This window comes from Oncorhynchus clarkii, chromosome 2, assembly GCF_045791955.1.
Source record: "Oncorhynchus clarkii lewisi isolate Uvic-CL-2024 chromosome 2, UVic_Ocla_1.0, whole genome shotgun sequence".
Classification (NCBI taxonomy): Eukaryota; Metazoa; Chordata; class Actinopteri; order Salmoniformes; family Salmonidae; genus Oncorhynchus; species Oncorhynchus clarkii.
Window position 1 is genome coordinate 58,466,892 of NC_092148.1, and position 21,553 is coordinate 58,488,444.

Consider the following 21,553-nt stretch of genomic DNA (forward strand, 5'->3'; position numbering starts at 1 on the left):
AAGACCTAAAAAAAAAATTTTGTAGACCTCCACAAGTCTGGTTCATCATTGGGAGCAATTTCCAAATGCCTGCCTACCACATTCATCTGTACAAACAATGGGACCACGCAGCCATCATACTGCTCAGGAAGGAGATGCTATCTGTCTCCTAGAGATGAACGTACTTTGGTGCGAAAAGAGCAAATCAATCTCAGAACAACAGCAAAGGACCCTGTGAAGATGCTGGAGGAAACAGGTACAAAAGTATCTATATCCACATATCCAAACAAGACCTACAGTGGGGCAAAAAAGTATTTAGTCAGCCACCAATTGTGCAAGTTCTCCCAATTAAAAAGATGAGAGGCCTGTAATTTTCATCATAGGTATACTTCAACTATGACAGACAAAATGAGAAAAAAAATCCAGAAAATCACATTTTTTATGAATTTATTTGCAAATTATGGTGGAAAATAAGTATTTGGTCACCTACAAACAAGCAAGATTTCTGGCTCTCACAGACCTGTAACTTCTTCTTTAAGAGGCTCCTCTGTCCTCCACTCGTTACCTGTACTAATGGCACCTGTTTGAACTTGTTATCAGTATAAAAGACACCTGTCCACAACCCCAAACAGTCACACTCCAAACTCCACTATGGCCAAGACCAAAGAGCTCTCAAAGGACACCAGAAACAAAATTGTAGACCTGCACCAGGCTGGGAAGACTGAATCTGCAATAGGTAAGCAGCTTGATTTGAAGAAATCAACTGTGGGAGCAATTATTAGGAAATGGAAGACATACAAAACCACTGATAATCTCCCTCGATCTGGGGCTCCACGCAAGATCTCACCCCGTGGGGTCAAAATGATCACAAGAACGGTGAGCAAAAATCCCAGAACCACACGGGGTGGACCTAGTGAATGACCTGCAGAGAGCTGGAACCAAAGTAACAAAGCCTACCATCAGTAACACACTACGGCGCCAGGGACTCAAATCCTACAGTGCCAGACGTGTCCCCCTGCTTAAGCCAGTACATGTCCAGGCCCGTCTGAAGTTTGCTAGAGAGCATTTGGATGATCCAGAAGAAGATTGGGAGAATGTCATATGGTCAGATGAAACCAAAATATAACTTTTTGGTAAAAACTCAACTCGTCGTGTTTGGAGTAAAAAGAGTGCTGAGTTGCATCCAAAGAACACCATACCTACTGTGAAGCATGGGGGTGGAAACATCATGCTTTGGGGCTGTTTTTCAGCAAAGTGACCAGGACGACTGATCCGTGTAAAGGAAAGAATGAATGGGGCCATGTATCGTGAGATTTTGAGTGAAAACCTCCTTCCATCATCAAGGGCATTGAAGATGAAACGTGGCTGGGTCTTTCAGCATGACAATGATCCCAAACACACCGCCCGGGCAACGAAGGAGTGGCTTCGTAAGAAGCATTTCAAGGTCCTGGAGTGGCCTAGCCAGTCTCCAGATCTCAACCCCATAGAAAATCTTTGGAGGGAGTTGAAAGTCCGTGTTGCCCAGCAACAGCCCCAAAACATCACTGCTCTAGAGGAGATCTGCATGGAGGAATGGGCCAAAATACCAGCAACAGTGTGTGAAAACCTTGTGAAGACTTACAGAAAATGTTTGACCTCTGTCATTGCCAACAAAGGGTATATAACAAAGTATTGAGATAAACTTTTGTTATTGACCAAATACTTATTTTCCACCATAATTTGAAAATAAATTCATTAAAAATCCTACAATGTGATTTTCTGGATTTTTTTTCTCATTTTGTCTGTCATAGTTGAAGTGTACCTATGATGAAAATTACAGGCCTCTCTCATATTTTTAAGTGGGAGAACTTGCACAATTGGTGGCTGATTAAATACTTTTTTGCCCCACTGTATATCGACATACCCTGAAAGGCCACTCAGCAAGGAAGAAACCAACGCTCTAAAACCGGCATAAAAAAGCCAGACTATGGTTTGCAACTGCACATGGAGACTAAGATCGTACTTTTTGGAGAAATGTCCTCTGGTCTGATGAAACAAAAATAGGACTGTTTGGCCATAATGACCATTGTTATGTTTGGAGGAAAAAGGGGGATGCTTGCAAGCTAAAGAGAACAGCATCTCAACCGTGAAGCATGGGGGTGGCAGCATCATGTTGTTGGGGTGCTTTGCTGCAAGGGAACTGGTGCACTTCGCAAAATAGATAGCATCATGAGGAGGAAAATTATGTGGATATATTGACGCAACATCTCAAGACATCAGTTAAAGTTAAAGCTTGGTCGCAAATGGGTCTTCCAAATGGACAATACCCCAAGCATACTTCCAAAGTTGTGGCAAAATGGCTTAAGGACAACAAAGTCAAGGTATTGGAGTGGCCATCACAAAGCCCTGACCTCAATCCCATAGAAAATTTGTGGGCAGAACTGAAAAAGTGTGTGTGAGCAAGGAGGCCTCCAAACCTGACTCAGTTACACCAGCTCTGTCAGGAGGAATGGGCCAAAATTCACCCAACTTATTGTGGGAAGCTTGTAGAAGGCTACCCGAAACGTTTGACCCAAGTTAAACAATTTAAAGGCAATGCTTCCAAATACTAATTGAGTGTATGTAAACTTCTGATCCACTACGAATGTGATGAAAGAAATAAAAGCTGAAATAAATCATTCTCTCTACTATTATTCTGACATTTCACATTCTTTACTAGGATTAAATGTCAGGAATTGTGAAAAACTGAGTTTTTAAATGTATTTGGCTAAGGTGTATGTAAACTTCCGACTTCAACTGTAGTAGGCTACCTGCAGTACGTTGTAAAGGTCATCCTGGGAAGGTGTACGTCAGAGGAGGCTGGTGGGGGGAGCTATAGAAGGACGGCTCATTGTAATGGCTGGAATGGATTAAATGGAACAGTATCAAACATATGGAAACCACACATTTGACTCCGTTCTGTTTGTCCCATTTCAGCCATTAAAATGGGACCATCCTCCTACAGCTCCCACCACCACCCTCCTCTGGTGTACATGTTGAGGGATTGCCAATGTTAATAAATGTGTAGTCTACATGCCAACAGAGTACCGATCATGTCTTTGTGTGACCTTTATTCCAAATGTCAAGTTCACTTGTATTGAAATTATATCCTGTCAGATGAGTTGCATACTGTACCTGTGTTGCTACTTGAGTAGACGTGTGCCACTGGGCCTATGTGGCTGGATGGAGTAACCCTGGCGATGCCACTGCAGGACACAGGGAACTGGGACAACATATACCTCTTCTCCATCTTCTCCCTATTGACAGGAACACAGTCAGTCATCACAGAAACATCTTTGTCATCTCTACATAGCGGACAGCCACAGTATGATCTGGAGACAGTAGCTCTATTGAAACCCTAGAGGGTGCTCTAGTCTAGCCGTCAAGATTACAAAAGCACAGCATCAACACCCTCTGTTTCACCAACACACCAGCAACAGGTTGTGTGAGAAATAGTTATTTGAGATGAACACCAGTGCCATGAATGGTACAGAGAATTGCTAGAAAAAAATGTTGAACAACTTTTGAGTCGGTACTCTTACAAATACAGTACAAGGAGGAGGACATATGACACATACACAATTTTGACAACTCACCATATTATATAGCTAGGAAAATCGCGTTAATTTAGCTGCATTGCCAGGTGGAGAAAAAAAAACAGGCTTGACAGTGTAATGAGTGATCCCGAATAAGCTCCCATTAAGCTCCGACAGATCTATGGAAAAGCACCTGAGGAACTTTCCACTTCCTGTCACCAACACACATGGTCGTACCTGGCTAATGGAAACATGCTGATATTAGCTGTGGAAACAGGCTGAGTGATAGTGTTCTCTCTCAGTACCACTCCTACGCTACAACAGGTGACTGGGTTTTCCATCCGGTTTATCCTTTCCATCTTTCCTTTAGGTACAACTTATCTGGACTAACCAATCTACTCCACCGGAATGCTAGTTAACCATTGACAACCAAATGACCATGAATCTTTATACCATGACATCCCTTACAGAAAAAGATTGCAGTTAGAGTGCAGTATAACTGCAGTATGCTGCATCCAAAATAACACAGTTTCTTTTAATATGCTAATTTTGCAGTGTAACTGCAGTTCAACTGCAGTTCACTGTAGTTATTCTGCAATTACTGAGTCCAGAATACCACAGTCGACTGCAGTTACCGCACTTATAAAAACTGCAATATTTTTTTGTAAGGGATTGTTGAATACTAATTTCTGTCTTGAAGGGTATTCTATAGCATTATTTTCTTATAATACATGGTATGTTTGCAATTCAATGGCCATAGTTCATTTTTACATGTTTTGTTTGAGCTGCTTTGAAAGCCTTAGTATAAAAGGGATAATCAACTCGTGGCTCTCAGGGAAATAACGCAACTCCATGGAAGGTTAGTTCCACTCTGCTACCGCGTGTCATTCATTATATTCCATAGAATACATAACCTCGTGTTGATTGTCCCTTACATAAACACCATTGACAAATCTCCTGTGTTAATGTTTAATAAAATAAACAATCAACAGACACACCTTTTACAAATGCTACACAAACTATGAAGTAAGACTATCTAAATAATAAAATTATGAAACATTAGTTGTAAATAGAGTATCTATCCATCCACCCATCCATCTACCCATCCATCCATCCATCTACCCATCCATCCATCCATCCGTCCATCCATCTACCCATCCATCCACCCATCCATCCATCCATCTAACCATCCATCCATCTACCCATCCATCCATCTACCCATCCATCCATCTACCCATCCATCCATCCACCCATCCATCTACCCATTCATCCATCTAACCATCCATCCATCTACCCATCCATCCATCCATCCATCTACCCATCCATCCATCCATCCATCTACCCATCCATCTATCTATCTACCCATCCATCTATATATCTACCCATCCATCTATCTATCCATCCATCTACCCATCCATCCATCCATCCATTCATATACCCATCTATCCATCTACCCATCCACCCACCCATCCATCCATCTATCTACCCGTCCATTCATCCATCTACCCATCCATCCATCTACCCATGCATGCATCCATCTAACCACCCACCCATCCATCTACCCATCCATCTATCCATCTACCCACCCATCCAGCTACCCACCCATCCATCTGCCCATCCATCCATCTACACATCCATCCATCTACACATCCATCCATCCATCTACCTATCCATCCATCTCATTACCCTCTGAACTACCTGAGTCTACACAGGAGTATGTTGGAATGGGCGCGTCACTGCTTTTATGTGGCTGGGGGACAGAGGGCTTGATAAGGGGTCTGGGTTCAGACTCACTTCTGCAGTTCCAGCTGCGTCTTCAGCTTCTTCTTGGCTCCCTGGGTGAGGTCATACTTGTTCAGATCCTCCTCTGTGAGTCCAAGGAACTGCGGGAAAAAAGAGCACATTTAAGAGCACAGATAGGGGCTACCACGGAGAATGTGATTGTTAGGGGAAGACAGCAGCTGTTGTTTGATCTATTCTAATGTCTATTGTTGGGGCTTTCTAATAACAGACATGTAGCTTCATTCTGACATGTTATCATTGATATTGCTCTTGTCCAGACTACTTGCTTGTAAATATCCTTTGCTGTTTTGCTGTTTTTTAATATGTGATTTTGTCAGTATTGTGATTGCTGCTAAATGAATCCCTCTTTGAGGACATAAACGTTTTCTGAATCTGAACTCTTTCCCTGCATACACCCCATTTCCAAGCCAGAACAAAGCCACTTTTAGTTATATCCTTATCTCTTCAGCTCCATAGGTGTCTTAAATGCCACTCATCCACTGTAACCTAAACCCACCAATGAGAGACTCTCTCCTTCCTCAAAGCCCACCCACCTCCTCCATGGTCAACTGCTTGAACACTGGGTAGTACTTGTGCAGGCGGAGTTTCCTCAGCCAGTCCAGGATGCCATTCTGTTCTGGGTTGCTCTGCAGTGGAGGACCAGGGTTCTGGAGGTGGCCGGGAGGGGGTGCATTATCCCCCCCTAATACCCCCACCCCACCGGGAGGAAGGATGGGCACAGTGCCCTGGGGAGGCAGCTGGGTAGGAGGGTGAGTCTGAATGGAGTTGTGAACGCTCATGACTGTCTGGATACTGGCTACACCACATAAAGCCCTGAGAGAGAGGGGCGGGGGGAGGGGTGGGGGGGGGGGGGGAAGAGGATAGGAAACATGGAGGAAAAATAGGGAAAAGTCCATGACAGGAAAAGGACAGTGAATACTGTATATTGCAAAGGATGGAAATAATGTAATTAAGATATTAAGATAATTATACAGGTTGCAGATTTGAATAGGCAGCAACAGTCTATATCAAACTTAGTGACACTACATTACCAAAAGTATGTGGACACCTGCTAGTCAAACATCTCATTCCAAAACCATGGGCATTAATATGGAGTTGGTCCCCCCTTTGCTGGTATAACAACGTTGGGTGATTAGGCCTGGCTCGCAGTTGGCATTCCAATTCATCCCAAAGGTGTTCGGTGGGGTTGAGGTCAAGACTCTGTGCAGGCCAGTCAAGTTCTTCCACACTGATCTCGACAAACCATTTCTGTATGGACCTCGCTTTGTGCATCGAAGCATTGTCATGCTGAAACAGGAAAGGGCCTTCCCCAAACTGTGGCCACAAAGTTGGCACAGAATCTTCTAGAATGTAATTGAATGCAGAATCGTTAAGATTTCCCTTCACTGGAACTAAGGGGCCTAGCCCAAATCATGAAAAACAGCCCCAGAACATTATTTATCCTCCACCGAACTTTACAGTTGGCACTATGCATTGGGGCAAGTAGCGTTCTCCTGGCATCCGCCAAACCCAGATTCGTCCATCAGACTGCCATATGGTGAATTGTGATTTTCACTCCAGAAAACGCATTTCCATTGCTCCAGGGTGCAATGGCAGTGAGCTTTACACCATTCCAGCCGAAGCTTGGCATTGCGCACGGTGATCTTAGGTAGTGAGTGCTGCAACCGAGTACCGAGTATCTACGCGCTTCAGCATTCGGCAGTCCCGTTCTGTGAGCTTGTGTGGCCTACCACTTCACGGCTGAGCCGTTGTTGCTCCTAGACGTTTCCACTTCACAATAACAGCACTTACAGTTTACCAGGGCAGCTGTAGCAAGGCAGAAATTTGACAAATTGACTTGTTGAAAAGGTAGTACCCTATGATGGTGCCATGTAGAAAGTCACTGAGCTCTTCAGTAAGGCCATTCTACTGACAATGTTTGTCTATGGAGATTGCATGACTGTGTGCTCGATTTTACACACTTGTCAGCAACGGGTGTTGCTAAAATAGCCGAAACCACTAATTTGAAGGTGTGTCCACATACTTTTGTATATATAGTGTATGTTGAGTGTTAAAGATGGGAGCCCACCTGTTGGTTCCTCTGTATTGAAACAAGCACCCAAGACCTGTAGCACATGAAAGAAACATAGATCAGTCAGCCACATAATCAACAACCTCTAAATAAGTATACTTTATGAATGGCGATATACAGTACGCAAAACTCATTTTTGAATCTTGTCTATTGTTTATTGACTTCTTGACCTCTTTACAAGTTTGGAACAAAATATCAGCTGAGGGTCACCAGTTTTTCGAGTTTAATTTAAGAGCAGTGTGATATTTCAGCACTTTACTGGTGCCTGTGGTACCACATTACAGCAGAGTAAGATAGATTTTTATTTCACTGCATCCCAAGGGTCTCGCAATATCAGCCAAGCGGCAAAAGGCTAGCTGCTCCAGACACAGTCAGACAGACATCCAGGTCTCTCCCACTGCCACTGCCCTGCCTGGGGAGACGGAACTATAAATAAACTCTAGGATGAAGTCACCATTTGCCAGGCCTACCAACACAAACATGCCAGTCCAAATTCCCACACAAATCTAAAATAGAACCCCTCAAACCCCAGAGATGAAGTGCCACTCCTCTCAGCCAAACAGAGAGGGGGACATATACGTCCCATGAACACAGAGTAGGGTTAGGACAGGAGTCTTACTTGCAGTGGGAGGGGGGGAGAGGGCGATGGTGGCAGTGCTGAAGAAGAGTTTGGCTTGGTAGTGTTTGAGAATGTGGGCTGGAAGCACTGTCAGGCACCTGTACAAGGAAGGAACACATGAGATAACGTTACATTCCATGCTCGATATGATTCCTTCGCTCATTATCTCATGTCTTTGACAGTAACACCTGGAACTAGGTCAAAAACAACATTAAAACAACATGCGCCGAATACAACAGGTGCAGTTTAAAAAAATACCTAAAAAAATAAGACTAAGACATAAAAGTAACAAATAATTAAAGAGAAGTTGTAAAATAACAAAAGGCTATATACAGGTGGTACCGGTACAGGGTCAATGTGCGGGGGCACCGGTTAGTCGAGGTAATTGTGGTAATATGTACATGTAGGTATAGTTATTAAACAGAGAGTAGCAGCAGCGTAAAAGGGGGGGTGGGGGGGGGGGGCATTGCAAATAGTCTAGGTAGCCATTTGATAAGATGTTCAGGAGTCTTATTGCTATAGACCTCCCTCTGCCCCCAGCTGTGCCCTCTATACCATATGTGAATTGATTGCCCCCCATCTATCTTCTGAGCTCGTGCTACTAGGTGACCTAAACTGGGTCATGCTTAACACCCAGCCATCCTACAATCCAAGCTTGATGCCCTCAATCTCACACAAATGATCAATGAACCTACCAGGTACAACTCCAAATCCGTAAACATGGGCACCCTCATAGAAGCTGTTTAGAAGCATCTTGGACCTAGACTTGGTGCTCTGGTACTGCTTGCCATGTGGTAGCAGAGATAACAGTCTATGACTAGGGTGGCTGGAGTCTTTGACAATTTTATGGCCTTCCTCTGACACCGCCTGGTATAGAGGTCCTGGATGGCAGGAAGTTTGGCCCCAGTGATGTACTGGGCCATACGCACTACCCTCTGTAGTGTCTTGTGGTTTGAGGCCAATCAGTTGCCATACCAGGCGGTGATGCAACCAGTAAGGATGCTCTCGATTGTGCAGCTGTAGAACCTTTTGAAGATCTGAGGACCCACGTCATCGATGCACTTGTTGATAAACTACAGTAACTACTTGGTTGTTACTCATTATCATACATATGTAGTATGAAAATATTATATATCACAACACATACAGTGTTAACTATGCACCACTGTTATCACTGTTTAGCCCCGGCCTACTAACTGTTAGCGTGTTAGCATCGGCCTGCTAACTGTCTGAATCGCCGTGTTCCCAGTCAGCCCAACCACTCACTGGACCCATTTTGTTCACTTGGCTATGCATGCCTCTCTCTAATATCAATTTGCCTCGTCCATTACTGTCCTGGTTAGTGATTACTGTCTTATTTCACTGTAGAGCCTCTAGCCCTGCTCAATATGCCTTAACCAACCATGTTGTTCCACCTCCTACATATGCGATGACATCACCTGGTTTAAACGTCTCTAGAGACTATATCTCTCTAGTCATTACTCAATGCCTAGGTTTACCTCCAATGTACTCACATCCTACCTTACCTTTGTCTGTACACTATGCCTTTAATCTATGCTATTGTGCCCAGAAACCTGCTCCTTTTAGTCTCTTTTGAGAACGTGCTAGACGGCCAGTTCGTATAGCATTTAGCCGTACCCTTATCCTACTTCTCCTCTGTTATTCTGGTGATGTAGAGGTTAATCCAGGTCCTGCAGTGCCTAGCTCCACTCCACAGGTGCTCTCATTTGTTGACTTCTGTAACCGTAAAAGTCTTGGTTTCATGCATGCTAACATTAGAAGCCTACTCCCTAAGTTTGTTTTACTCACTGCTTTAGCACACTCTGCCAACCCGGATGTCTTAGTCGTGTCTGAATCCTGACTTAGGAAAACCACCAAATACCTTGAAATCTCCATCGCTAACTATAGCATTTTCCGTCAAGCTAGAACTGCCAAAGAGGGCGGTGTTGCAATCTACTGCAAAGATAGCCTGCAGAGTTCTGTATTACTATCCAAGTCTGTACCCAAACAATTCAAGCTTCTACTTCTAAAAATTCTGACTTCTAGATACTTCTAAAAGTATCTCACTGTTGCCGCTTGCTATAGACCTCCCTCTGCCCCCAGCTGTGCCCTCTATACCATATGTGAATTGATTGCCCCCCATCTATCTTCTGAGCTCGTGCTACTAGGTGACCTAAACTGGGTCATGCTTAACACCCGGCCATCCTACAATCCAAGCTTGATGCCCTCAATCTCACACAAATTATCAATGAACCTACCAGGTACAACTCCAAATCCGTAAACATGGGCACCCTCATAGATGTCATTCTAACTAACTCACCCTCCAAATACACCTCTGCTGTTTTCAATCAAGATCTCAGTGATCACTGCCTCATTGCCTGCATCCGTAATGGATCAGTGGTCAAACGGCCTCCACTCATCACTGTCAAACGCTTCTTAAAACACTTCTGCGAGCAGGCCTTTCTAATTGACCTGGCCGGGGTATCCTGGAATGACATTGACCTCATCCCGTCAGTAGATGATGCCTGGCTATTCTTTAAAAGTGCCTTCCTCACCATCTTAAATAAGCATGCCCCATTCAAAAAATGTAGAACTAGGAATAGATATAGTCCTTGGTTCACTCCAGACCTGACTGCCCTTAACCAGCACAAAAACATCCTGTGGCGTTCTGCATTAGCATCGAATAGCCCCCGTGATATGCAACTTTTCAGGGAAGTTAGGAACAAATATACACAGGCAGTTAGGAAAGCTAAGGCTAGCTTTTTCAATCAGAAATTTGTATCCTGTAGTACTAACTCAAAAAAGTTCTGGGACACTGTAAAGTCCATGGAGAATAAGAGCACCTCCTCCCAGCTGCCCACTGCTCTGAGGCTAGGAAACACTGTCACCACCGATAAATCCACTATAATTGAGAATTTCAATAAGCATTTCTCTACGGCTGGCCATGCTTTCCATCTGGCTACCCCTACCCCGGTCAACTGCCGGCACCCTCCACAGCAACCCGCCAAAGCCCCCACCATTTCTCCTTTACCCAAATCCAGATAGCTGATGTTCTGAAAGAGCTGCAAAATCTGGACTCCTACAAATCACCGGGGCTAGACAATCTGGACCCTCTCTTTCTAAAATGATCTGCCGAAATTGTTGCAACTCCTATTACTAGCCTGTTCAACCTCTCTTTCGTATCGTCTGAGATTCCCAAAGATTGAAAGCTGCCGCGGTCATCCCCCTATTCAAAGGGGGTGACACTCTAGACCCAAACTGCTACAGACCTATATCTATCCTACCCTGTCTTTCTAAGGTCTTCGAAAGCCAAGTTATCAAAAAGATTACTGACCATTTCGAATCCCACTGTACCTTCTCCGCTATGCAATCTGGTTTCAGAGCTGGTCATGGGTGCACCTCAGCCACGCTCAAGGTCCTAAACGACATCATAACCACCATCGATAAGAGACATTACTGTGCAGCCGTATTCATCGACCTGGCCAAGGCTTTCGACTCTGTCAATCACCACATTCTAATTGGCAGACTCGACAGCCTTGGTTTCTCAAATGGTTCACCATGGTTCACCAACTACATCTACGATAGAGGTCAGTATGTCAAATCGGAGGGCCTGTTGTCCGGACCTCTGGCTGTCTCTATGGGGGTGCCACAGGGTTCACTCCTCGGGCCGACTCTCTTCTCTGTATACATCAATGATGTTGCTCTTGCTGCTGGTGATTCTCTGGTACACCTCTACGCAGACGACACCAATCTGTATACTTCTGGTCCCTCTTTGGACACTGTGTTAACTAACCTCCAGATGAGCTTCAATGCCATACAACTCTCCTTCCGTGGCCTCCAACTGCTCTTAAACGCAGGGAAAACTAAATGCATGCTATTCAACCGATCCCTGCCGGCACCTGCTCGCCCGTCCAGCATCACTACTCTGGACGGCTCTGACTTAGAATACGTGGACAACAACAAATACCTAGGTGTCTGGTTAGACTGTAAACTCTCCTTCCAGACTCACATTAAGCATCTCCAATCCAAAATTAAATCTAGAATTGGCCTCCTATATCGCAACAAAGCATCCTTCACTCATGCTGCCAAACATACCCTCGTAAAACTGACCATCCTACCGATCCTCGACTTCGGTGATGTCATCTATAAAATAGCCTCCAACACTCTACTCAACAAACTGGATGCAGTCTATCACAGTGCCATCCGTTTAGTCACCAAAGCCCCATACACTACCCACCATTGCGACCTGTACGCTCTCGTTGGTTGGCCCTCGCTTCATACGCGTCGCCAAACCCACTGGCTACAGGTTATCTACAAGTCTCTGCTAGGTAAAGCCCCGCCTTATCTCAGCTCACTGGTCACCATAGCAGCATCCACTTGTAGCATGCGCTCCAGCAGGTATATCTCACTTGTCACCCCCAAAGCCAATTCCACCTTTGGTCGTCTTTCCTTTCAGTTCTCTGCTGCCAATGACTGGAACGAACTGCAAAAATCTCTGAAGCTGGAGACTCATATCTCCCTCACTAGCTTTAAGCACCAGCTGTCAGAGCAGCTCACAGATCACTGCACCTGTACATAGCCCATCTATCTACCTACCTCATCCCCATACACTATTTATTTATTTATTTATCTTGCTCCTTTGCACCCCAGTATCTCTACTTGCACATTCATCTTCTGCACATCTACCATTCCAGTGTTTAATTGCTATCCTGTAATTACTTCGCCACCATGGCCTATTTATTGCCTTAACTCCCTTATCTTACCTCATTTGCACTCACTGTATATAGACTTTTTGTTTTCTTTTGTTCTTCTGTATTATTGACTATGTTTTGTTTATTCCATGTGTAACTCTGTGTTGTTGTATGTGTCGAATTGCTATGCTTTACCTTGGCCAGGTCGCAGTTGCAAATGAGAACTTGTTCTCAACTAGCCTACCTGGTTAAATAAAGGTGAAATAACATTTAAAAAAAATAAAAATCAAGTGAACATATTCAGGTGGGCTACCTTGGTCAGTGACAATGCTGATGGACCTTACCTGGGGTCCAGCTCAGAGGTCTGATCAAGGCCAAGGGACTGAAGCAGGAACTTCTCTAGACCTTCATCAGGGAAAAGCTGAGAGACCTGGAAACACAAAATAGGATATTGACCTTAACATCACTATTCAACAGATGGCAGATGGGTACAGTGGACATAAAGACAGGTTTTCCCCCCACTTCAAATTCTGTAAATCCTAGCCTGAAAAAAGGTAGCTGCTAGTTAGCAGAACAATCGATAAGAGACATAAGCGCTCAGTCCCCTCTCTGTGCTTCAGCCACTTTCTTACCTGGGAGAGAAAGTTCAGCACCTCCTGGTGAGTCCTGCTCACAGTGGAAACAGAGGAGTCTGACCATGTGACCTGTGGGATAAGGAGAGAGTGAGTAGACAGGGCAACAGTGTACAATAACTAATATACAGTACATACTGGAACTTATGTGTTCCTGTGTGTGTGTGTGTGTGTGTGTGTGTGTGTGTGTGTGTGTGCATACCCACCTCTAGCATATATTCACTTGGTTTCTCCCCCTTGTGAGTCACTCCACTCAGCTCTATCCTCTCTATGTTCACTGAAGAAAAGAATATATATATATATATTATTTGGATTATCTGATTTTATCGTTCAGCAAACAAAGAACATCAAGTAAGACATTGCTTTGGTGTCTCGTATTTTTCTGCCATGCATGCTAGATGAAAACGTAGTTCCTGTTAGATCTACTGTTGAGACTGTTCTTTTGGCACCAAATGTACTTAAATGACATATCTGAATTCGTAGAGAACATCACAGGAAATGAGGTCACCTGGTGTCTATTTAAACACATTAAACACTTTAAACTGGAGAACAGAGGACAGTGAGATAGAACAAAAAAGACTAGAGAGAACATACAGATAGAGGTACAAGGTAGAAAGAAAGAGAGCCATGGAGAGAAAAAGTGACAGGATGATCTAGATTTATGGCTGGACTAGTGGCACATTTTAGGGATCCTGCCAGTGACATTTTAAAGCATTTGGCTGAACTCCGTATCGGATTCAGAGAACACACACACACACACAGACACCATCTGAAATCTCATACACAACACTCATAAACACACATACATTAGAGTACACACACACACACAAGCCTGTTTGTTAAATATACCCTGCAGACTCAGCACTTCCTCCGGTGTGTATTAGCACTAGGAGAGGCACTAGCTAGCTGAATGAAGCTCTGTGCTGAAAGTGACCTATCTGAGCGGATCAGAAATGTAGAAATACTGTGAAAAACCTCCCCTGTAACTTTTCTTACCCAGAGGTTTGGCTCTCAGTCTCAGGCCAGGAAAGGGCCTCTCCCCCGGCAGGCAAGTGTGAACTCATCTGAAGTGTTCTGAGTAGCAGAAAGTCTATAGGCCTCACTGTAAGTCTAAACTGCTTTACTAAAGGCTAAAACGTCATTACTCTCACTGTGTGTGTGTGTGTGTGTGTGTGTGTGTGTGTGTGTGTGTGTGTGTGTGTGTGTGTGTGTGTGTGTGTGTGTGTGTGTGCACAGGCATGTGTGAGTGTGTAAGTGAAAGAGCGTAGGAACACCGTGTGTAAAAGAGCCAAGTGGGGAATAAATATAAAAGTTTTTTTATTTTATTTTTTTAAGTGAATGTGATGTGAGTAAGAGACAGCAGAGGAACTATGTCATGCTGTCTGGCCTGGATTCTCCCTTCCTGTGTGAGCTCCCTCTCCTGCAGTCACGGCTAGAAGGGATCCGGCTTTTGTAAAATTAATGTCAAACATTTTTTTTGCATTTTAGCTAACTCAAACTATTTTCCTAACCTTAACCTAATTCTTATAACCTGCTGTAAAAAGTCATATCTGACGTTAATTTTACAAAAGCTGTATTCCTTCTAGCCATGACCCTCTCCTGTCCATACAAAATTATACAGTAGCCACAGGCTCAGCAATAGAGCAGTCCTGCCCTAATACCATGCACTCTCCGTCACGGCAGAGTTTACACATCAGGCCCAGCCCCCTCCATCCTCACGAAATAGAAAATGATAAAAACTCTAAGCAGATCTTTTTTTAAATTGGTATCATGAACAAAAATATAAACAAAATATGCAGCAATTTCAAAGATTTTACTGAGCTACAGTTCATATAAGGAAATCAGTCAATTTAAATACATTCATTAGGCCCTAATCTATGGATTTCACATGACTGGTAATACAGATATGCATGTTGGTCACAGATACCTTAAAAAAAGGTATGAGTGTGGATCAGAAAACCAGTCCTTATCTGGTGCGACCACCATTTGCCTCATGCGGCGTGACAAATCTCCTTTGCATAGAGATGATAAGGCTGCTGATTGTGGCCTGTGGAATGTTGTCCCACTCTTCTTCAATGGCTGTGCAAAGTTGGTGGATATTAGCAGAAACTGAAACACTCTGTCATACACGTCGATCCAGAGCATCCCAAACTTCCCCAGCGTGCCAGTGGCCATCGAAGGTGAACATTTCCCCACTGAAGTCAGTTACGACACTGTCTGCAGTCAGGTAAAGACCCTGGTGAGGACGACAAGTACGCAGATGAGCTTCCCTGAGACGGTTTCTGACAGTTTGTGCAGAAATTCTTTGGTTGTGAAAACCCACAGTTTCATCAGCTGTCTGGGTGGCTGGGCTCAGCAATCCCACAGGTGAAGAAGCCGGATGTGGAGGTCCTGGACTGGCATGGTTATACGTGGCCTAAGTTGTGAGGCGGGGTGTACGTACTGCCAAATTCTCTAAAACGACATTGGAGGCAGCTTATGGTAGAGAAATTAACATTCAATTATCTGGAAATTAACTCTGAGGAACATTCCTGCAGTCAGCATGCCAATTGCACTCTCCCTCAAAACTTGAGACATCTGTGGCATTGTGTTTTGTGACAAAACTGCACATTTTAGAGTGGGCTTTCATTGTCCCCAGGACAAGGTGCACCTGTGTAATGATCATGCTGTTTAATCAGCTTCTTGATATGTCACAACTGTCAGGTGGATGGATTATCTTGGCAAAGGAGAAATGCTCACTAACAGGGATCTAAACAAATTTGTGCAGAACATTTGAGAGAAATATGTTTTTGTGAACATTTCTGGGATCTGTTATTTCAGCTGATGAAACATGGGACTTTGTGTTTATTGTTTGTTCAGTGTATGTTATTGTAAGTCACCTAAATATGCCTTCAAATTAGTGGATTCGGCTATTTCAGCCATACCCATTGCTGTCAGGTGTATAAACTCGAGCACACAGCCATGCAATCGCCATAGACAAACACTGATAGTAGAATGTGTATGACACCGTCATATGATGCCACCTTTCCAACAAGTCATTTCGTCAAATTTCTGCCCTGCTAAAGCTCCCCAGTCAACTGTACTGTTATTGTGAAGTGGAAAGGTCTAGGATGCAAGTATATTACTCGCTAATGTTCAGTCTCTGGACAATAAAGTAGAGGAGCTCAGGGCGAGGATCTCCTTCCAGAGAGACATCAGGGACTGTAACATACTTCATGGCTCTCTACTCCCTACGGATATACAGTTCACATCCATACAGACAGCTGAGTTCTCAGTACATCGCGCAGACAGGAATAAAGGACTCTCTGGGAAGAAGAAAGGAGGTGGTATATGTTTTATGATGAACTATTCATGGTGTGATTGTGATAGCGTACATAAAACTCAAGTCCTTCTGTTCATCCGACCTAGAATACTTCACAATCAAATGCTGACCATATTACCTCCCAAGAGAATTCTCTTCGGTTATAGTCACAGCCGTGTAAATTCCACCTCAAGCCGATACCACAACAGCCCTCAAGGAACTACACTGGACTTTGTGCAAACTGGAAACCACATATCCCGAGGCCGCATTTATTGTACCTGGGGATTTTAACCAAGACAATTTGAGGAAAACCCTACCGAAGTTCTGTCAACACATTGACTGTAGTACTCGCTCTGGAAAAATGCTCGACCACAGCTACATTCCCTTCCGAGATGCCTACAAGGCCCTCCCCCGCTCTCCCTTTGGCAAATCAGATCACGACTCCATTTTGCTCCTACCTTCCTATAGGCAGAAACTCAAACAGGAAGTACCCGTGCTATGGTGTTTTCAACGCTGGTCTGACCAATCAGATTCCATGCTTCAAGACTGGAATATGTTCCGAGGTCTTGCTCCTGGACAAGCTGAACACGTTCTTCGCCCTCTTTGAGGATAGCACAGTGCCACCGACATAGCCCGCTCCTAAGGACAGTGGGCTCTCATTCTCCGTGGCTGACGTGAGTAAGACATTTAAGCGTGTTAAGACCTCTACGGGATCGGTGTCCCTAAAACGGGACGGTTTAAATTATTAAATTTAAAGATTAAATTCTTGTTAATATTACTGCAGTGTCCAATTTACAGTAGCTATTACAACAACGAAAATACCATGCTATTGTTTGAGGATAGTGCACAACAACAAACAACAAAACATTTTTATCACAGCAACTGGTTTGATACATTCACTCACCTCTGAAAGTAAATACTGTACTTACATTCCGTAATGTTGCCCCCCCCAAGGCAAAGGGTGTCTACTTTGAAGAATCTAAGATCTAAAATATATTTACACTTTTTTGATGATGATGATTCCATACTTGATAGATTTGATGTCTTCACTATTATTCTACAATGTAGAAAATAGTAAAAATAAAGAAAAACCCTTTAATGAGTAGGTGTGTCCAAACTTTTGAATTATACGGTATGTAAGAATGCTGTTCATTGACTATAGCTCGGCCTTTAACATCATAGTACCCTCCAAGCTCATCATTAAGCACGTGGCCCTGGGTCTGAACCCCGCCCTGTGCAACCTGGACTTCCTGATGGGCCGCCCCAGATGGTGAAGGTAGGCAACAACACCTCCACTTCGTTGATCCTCAACACAGGGGCCCCACAAGGGTGTGTGCTCAGCCCCCTTCTGTACTCCCTGTTCACCCATGACTGCGTGGCCACGCACGCCTCCCAAGTCAATCATCAAGTTTGCAGACGACACAACAGTAATATGCCTGATTACCAACAATGACTAGACAGCCTACAGGGAGGAGGTGAAGGCCCTGGTGGAGTGGTGCCAGGAAAATAACATCTCCCTCAACATCAACAAAACGAAGGAGCTGATCGTGGACTTCAGGAAACAGCTGAGGGAGCACGCCTCTATCCACATGGGCGGGACCGCAGTGGAGAAGGTGGAAAGCTTCAAGTTCCTTGGAGTACACATCACTGACCATTTGAAATGGTCCACCCACACAGACAGGGTTGTGAAGAAGGCGCAACAGTGCCTATTCAACCTCAGGAGGCTGAAGAAATTCGGCTTGGCCCCTAAGACCCTCACAATTGAGAGCAATTACAGCACAATTGAGAGCATCCTGTCGGGCTGGTTCACCGCCTGGTACGGCGTTTCAACAATACTATGTAACTCCGGTAGGGCAACATCTGAAAAATAGTGCCTACGTGGTAGTGTGTACCGGGGCTCATAGTGCTCGACCAGTCGGCGAAAGCCAACATCATCCATGACAGAGAACAGTTGATTGTCAAGGGCAATGAATTCCATTATCTTGCCGTTAATGGATTTTGCCTTTGAGTTGTCTCGCTGAAATGTTCATACTCTTTAAAATGACTGCTCGATTTGAACTTGTTTAGTTGTTGGAAGTGTGTGCTTAGTATTTTTCTGCTTTTGTTCTGTGTAGCGATGTATTTTTTGTGGCGTCATTACGTCATCTACCTACGTTATATAGGTATGCATGTCATCTACCTACGTTATATAGGTATGCACGTCATCTGCCTACGTTATATAGGTATGCACGTCATCTACCTACGTTATATAGGTATGCACGTCATCTACCTACGTTATATAGGTATGCACGTCAGCTTTGACATCGGTTTTGCACATCGGCGTTAAACTAGACATTGGTCCGATGCCGATGTTGGCATTTTTAGCTAATATCGTTCGATTCCGATACCGATATATCGTGCATCACTAGTTAGGACGTATCTTTGTAGTGACTGGGTGTATTGATACACCATCCAAAGTGTAATTAATAACTTGAACGTGCTCAAAGGGATTTTCTGGGATACACCATCCAAAGTATAATTAATAACTTGAACATGCTCAAAGGGATTTTCAATGTCTACTTTTTTATTTTCACCCATCTACCAATAGGTGCCATTTCTTTGACAGGCATTGAAAAACCTCCCTGGTCTCTGTGGTTGAATCTGTGTTTGAAATTCATGATTTTTTAAATGACTACCTAATCTCTGTACCCCACACATACAATTATCTGTAAGGTCCCTCAGTCGTAGATTGGTAAAAAAATAAAAAGCAGACATTGAAAATCCCTTTCATGTTCAACACTATTATTGCACACAGTGTGAGTTGAGGCAACTTATATTATGTGACTTTTTAAGCATATGTAAACTCCTGAATTTATTTAGGCTTGCCATAAAAAAGGACTTGAATATTTGGCTCAAGACATTTCATGTTTTCATTTTTTATTCATTTGTAAACATTTCGAAAAACATAATTCCACTTTGACATTATGGGGTATTGTGTGTAGGACAAGAGAGAAGAGAGGCATGCACCTGCAGCAGTTACACTCAGTATGGATGACTCAGAAATAAGAAATCATTATTTTTAACACACATTAATTAATATAGTCAGGCAGGCTAAGTTAACTTTTTACAGAATGGCATTACATAATTTGCAATTTTATGTGTGAAACATTGCTACAGCAACATGTTAACACCACATTTTGACGTGAGGAGAAAAACACTTTCACCACCACATGTGAAAATGCAATTCCACATGTGAAAGTGAGATTTTCACATGTGAAGTTTTATTACATGTGAAACTGCAAATGTGATTTTGACATGTGATTGTTTTTTACATGTGAAGATGCAATTCCACACTTGAAAGTGAGATTTTTGCCCGTTTAATTTTCTTACATGTTTTAGTTTTATTTATTTAGTTTTATTTATTTTCACCAAAGAAAACATGTGATAGACAACAATACAGATCAAAACAAAACTGGGTGCAGGTGTGGTTGGAAGCCCAAGGGCTTATATGAAAATCATGTGATTGTTTTTTACATGTGAAAATGCTATTCCACATGTGAAAGTAAGATTTTCACATGAGAAAGTTTTTCACATGTAAAACTGCACATTTCACATATGAGGTGTAAACATGTTTTTCTTTTCACATGCGAAAAGGTGGTGTTAACATGTGAACTCTAAATTTAATACATTTGAAAATATGGTTTCATGTGAAACTTCAGCTCAACAAGTGAAAACAGCTATTTCACATGTGAAAATGTTTGTTGTTGTTGTTGTTGTAAGGGCAGCCACTCAACCCCCTGCCCAGCCCCCTGCTGATCCACCAAGCCCACTGCCCAGCCACCCAGCCCACAGTGCCCATCCAACCAGCCCACTGCCCAGCCACCCAGCCCACTGTCCATCCACCCAGCCCACTGCCCAGCCACCCAGCTCACTGTCCATCCACCCAGCCCACTGTCCATCCACCCAGCCCACTGCCCAGCCACCCAGACCACTGTCCATCCACCCAGCCCACTGCCCAGCCACCCAGCCCACTGCCCAGCCACCCCGCCCACTGTCCATCCACCCAGCCCACTGCCCAGCCACCCAGCCCACTGTCCAGCCACCCAGCCCACTGTCCAGCCACCCAGCCCACTGTCCATCCACCCAGCCCACTGTCCATCCACCCAGCCCACTGCCCAGCCACCCAACCCACTGCCCAGCCACCCAGCCCACTGTCCATCCACCCAGCCCACTGCCCAGCCACCCAGCCCACTGTCCAGCCACCCAGCCCACTGCCCATCCACCCAGCCCACTGCCCAGCCCACTGCCCATCCACCCAGCCCACTGCCCAGCCACCCAGCCCACTGTCCATCCACCCAGCCCACTGTCCATCCACCCAGCCCACTGTCCATCGATCCAGCTCACTGCCCAGCCATCCTGCCCGTCCACCCAGCCCACTGCCCAGCCACCCAGCCCACTGTCCATCCACCCAGCCCACTGCCCAGCCACCCAGCCCACTGTCCATCCACCCAGCCCACCGTCCATCCACCCAGCCCACCGTCCATCCACCCAGCCCACCGCCCAGCCACCCAGCCCACCGTCCATCCACCCAGCCCACCGTCCAGCCACCCAGCCCACCGCCCATCCACCCAGCCCACCGTCCATCCACCCAGCCCATCGTCCATCCACCCAGCCCACTGCCCAGTCCACTGCCCATCCACCCAGCCCACTGTCCATCCACCCAGCCCACCGTCCATCCACCCAGCCCACCGCCCAGCCCCCCAGCCCACCGTCCATCCACCCAGCCCACCGTCCAGCCACCCAGCCCACCGCCCATCCACCCAGCCCACCGTCCAGCCACCCAGCCCACCGCCCATCCACCCAGCCCACCGTCCATCCACCCAGCCCATCGTCCATCCACCCAGCCCACTGTCCATCCACCCAG

General features: G+C 44.8%; 1 protein-coding gene across 2 annotated transcripts in view; it reads right to left on the minus strand.

The window, feature by feature from the left end:
* LOC139370580 (zinc finger, CCHC domain containing 14) overlaps positions 1-21,553 on the minus strand; it is a 33,046-nt gene that overhangs the window by 5,144 nt on the left and 6,349 nt on the right. For both annotated transcript variants that reach the window (XM_071110160.1, XM_071110169.1), the window contains exons 3-10: positions 13,556-13,626; positions 13,350-13,421; positions 13,062-13,147; positions 8,027-8,124; positions 7,405-7,441; positions 5,870-6,149; positions 5,328-5,416; positions 3,133-3,254 (exon numbers count right to left, since the gene is read on the minus strand). In XM_071110160.1, the coding sequence (XP_070966261.1) occupies positions 3,133-3,254; positions 5,328-5,416; positions 5,870-6,149; positions 7,405-7,441; positions 8,027-8,124; positions 13,062-13,147; positions 13,350-13,421; positions 13,556-13,626 (855 nt within the window). The remainder of the gene's footprint in view (positions 1-3,132; positions 3,255-5,327; positions 5,417-5,869; positions 6,150-7,404; positions 7,442-8,026; positions 8,125-13,061; positions 13,148-13,349; positions 13,422-13,555; positions 13,627-21,553) is intronic.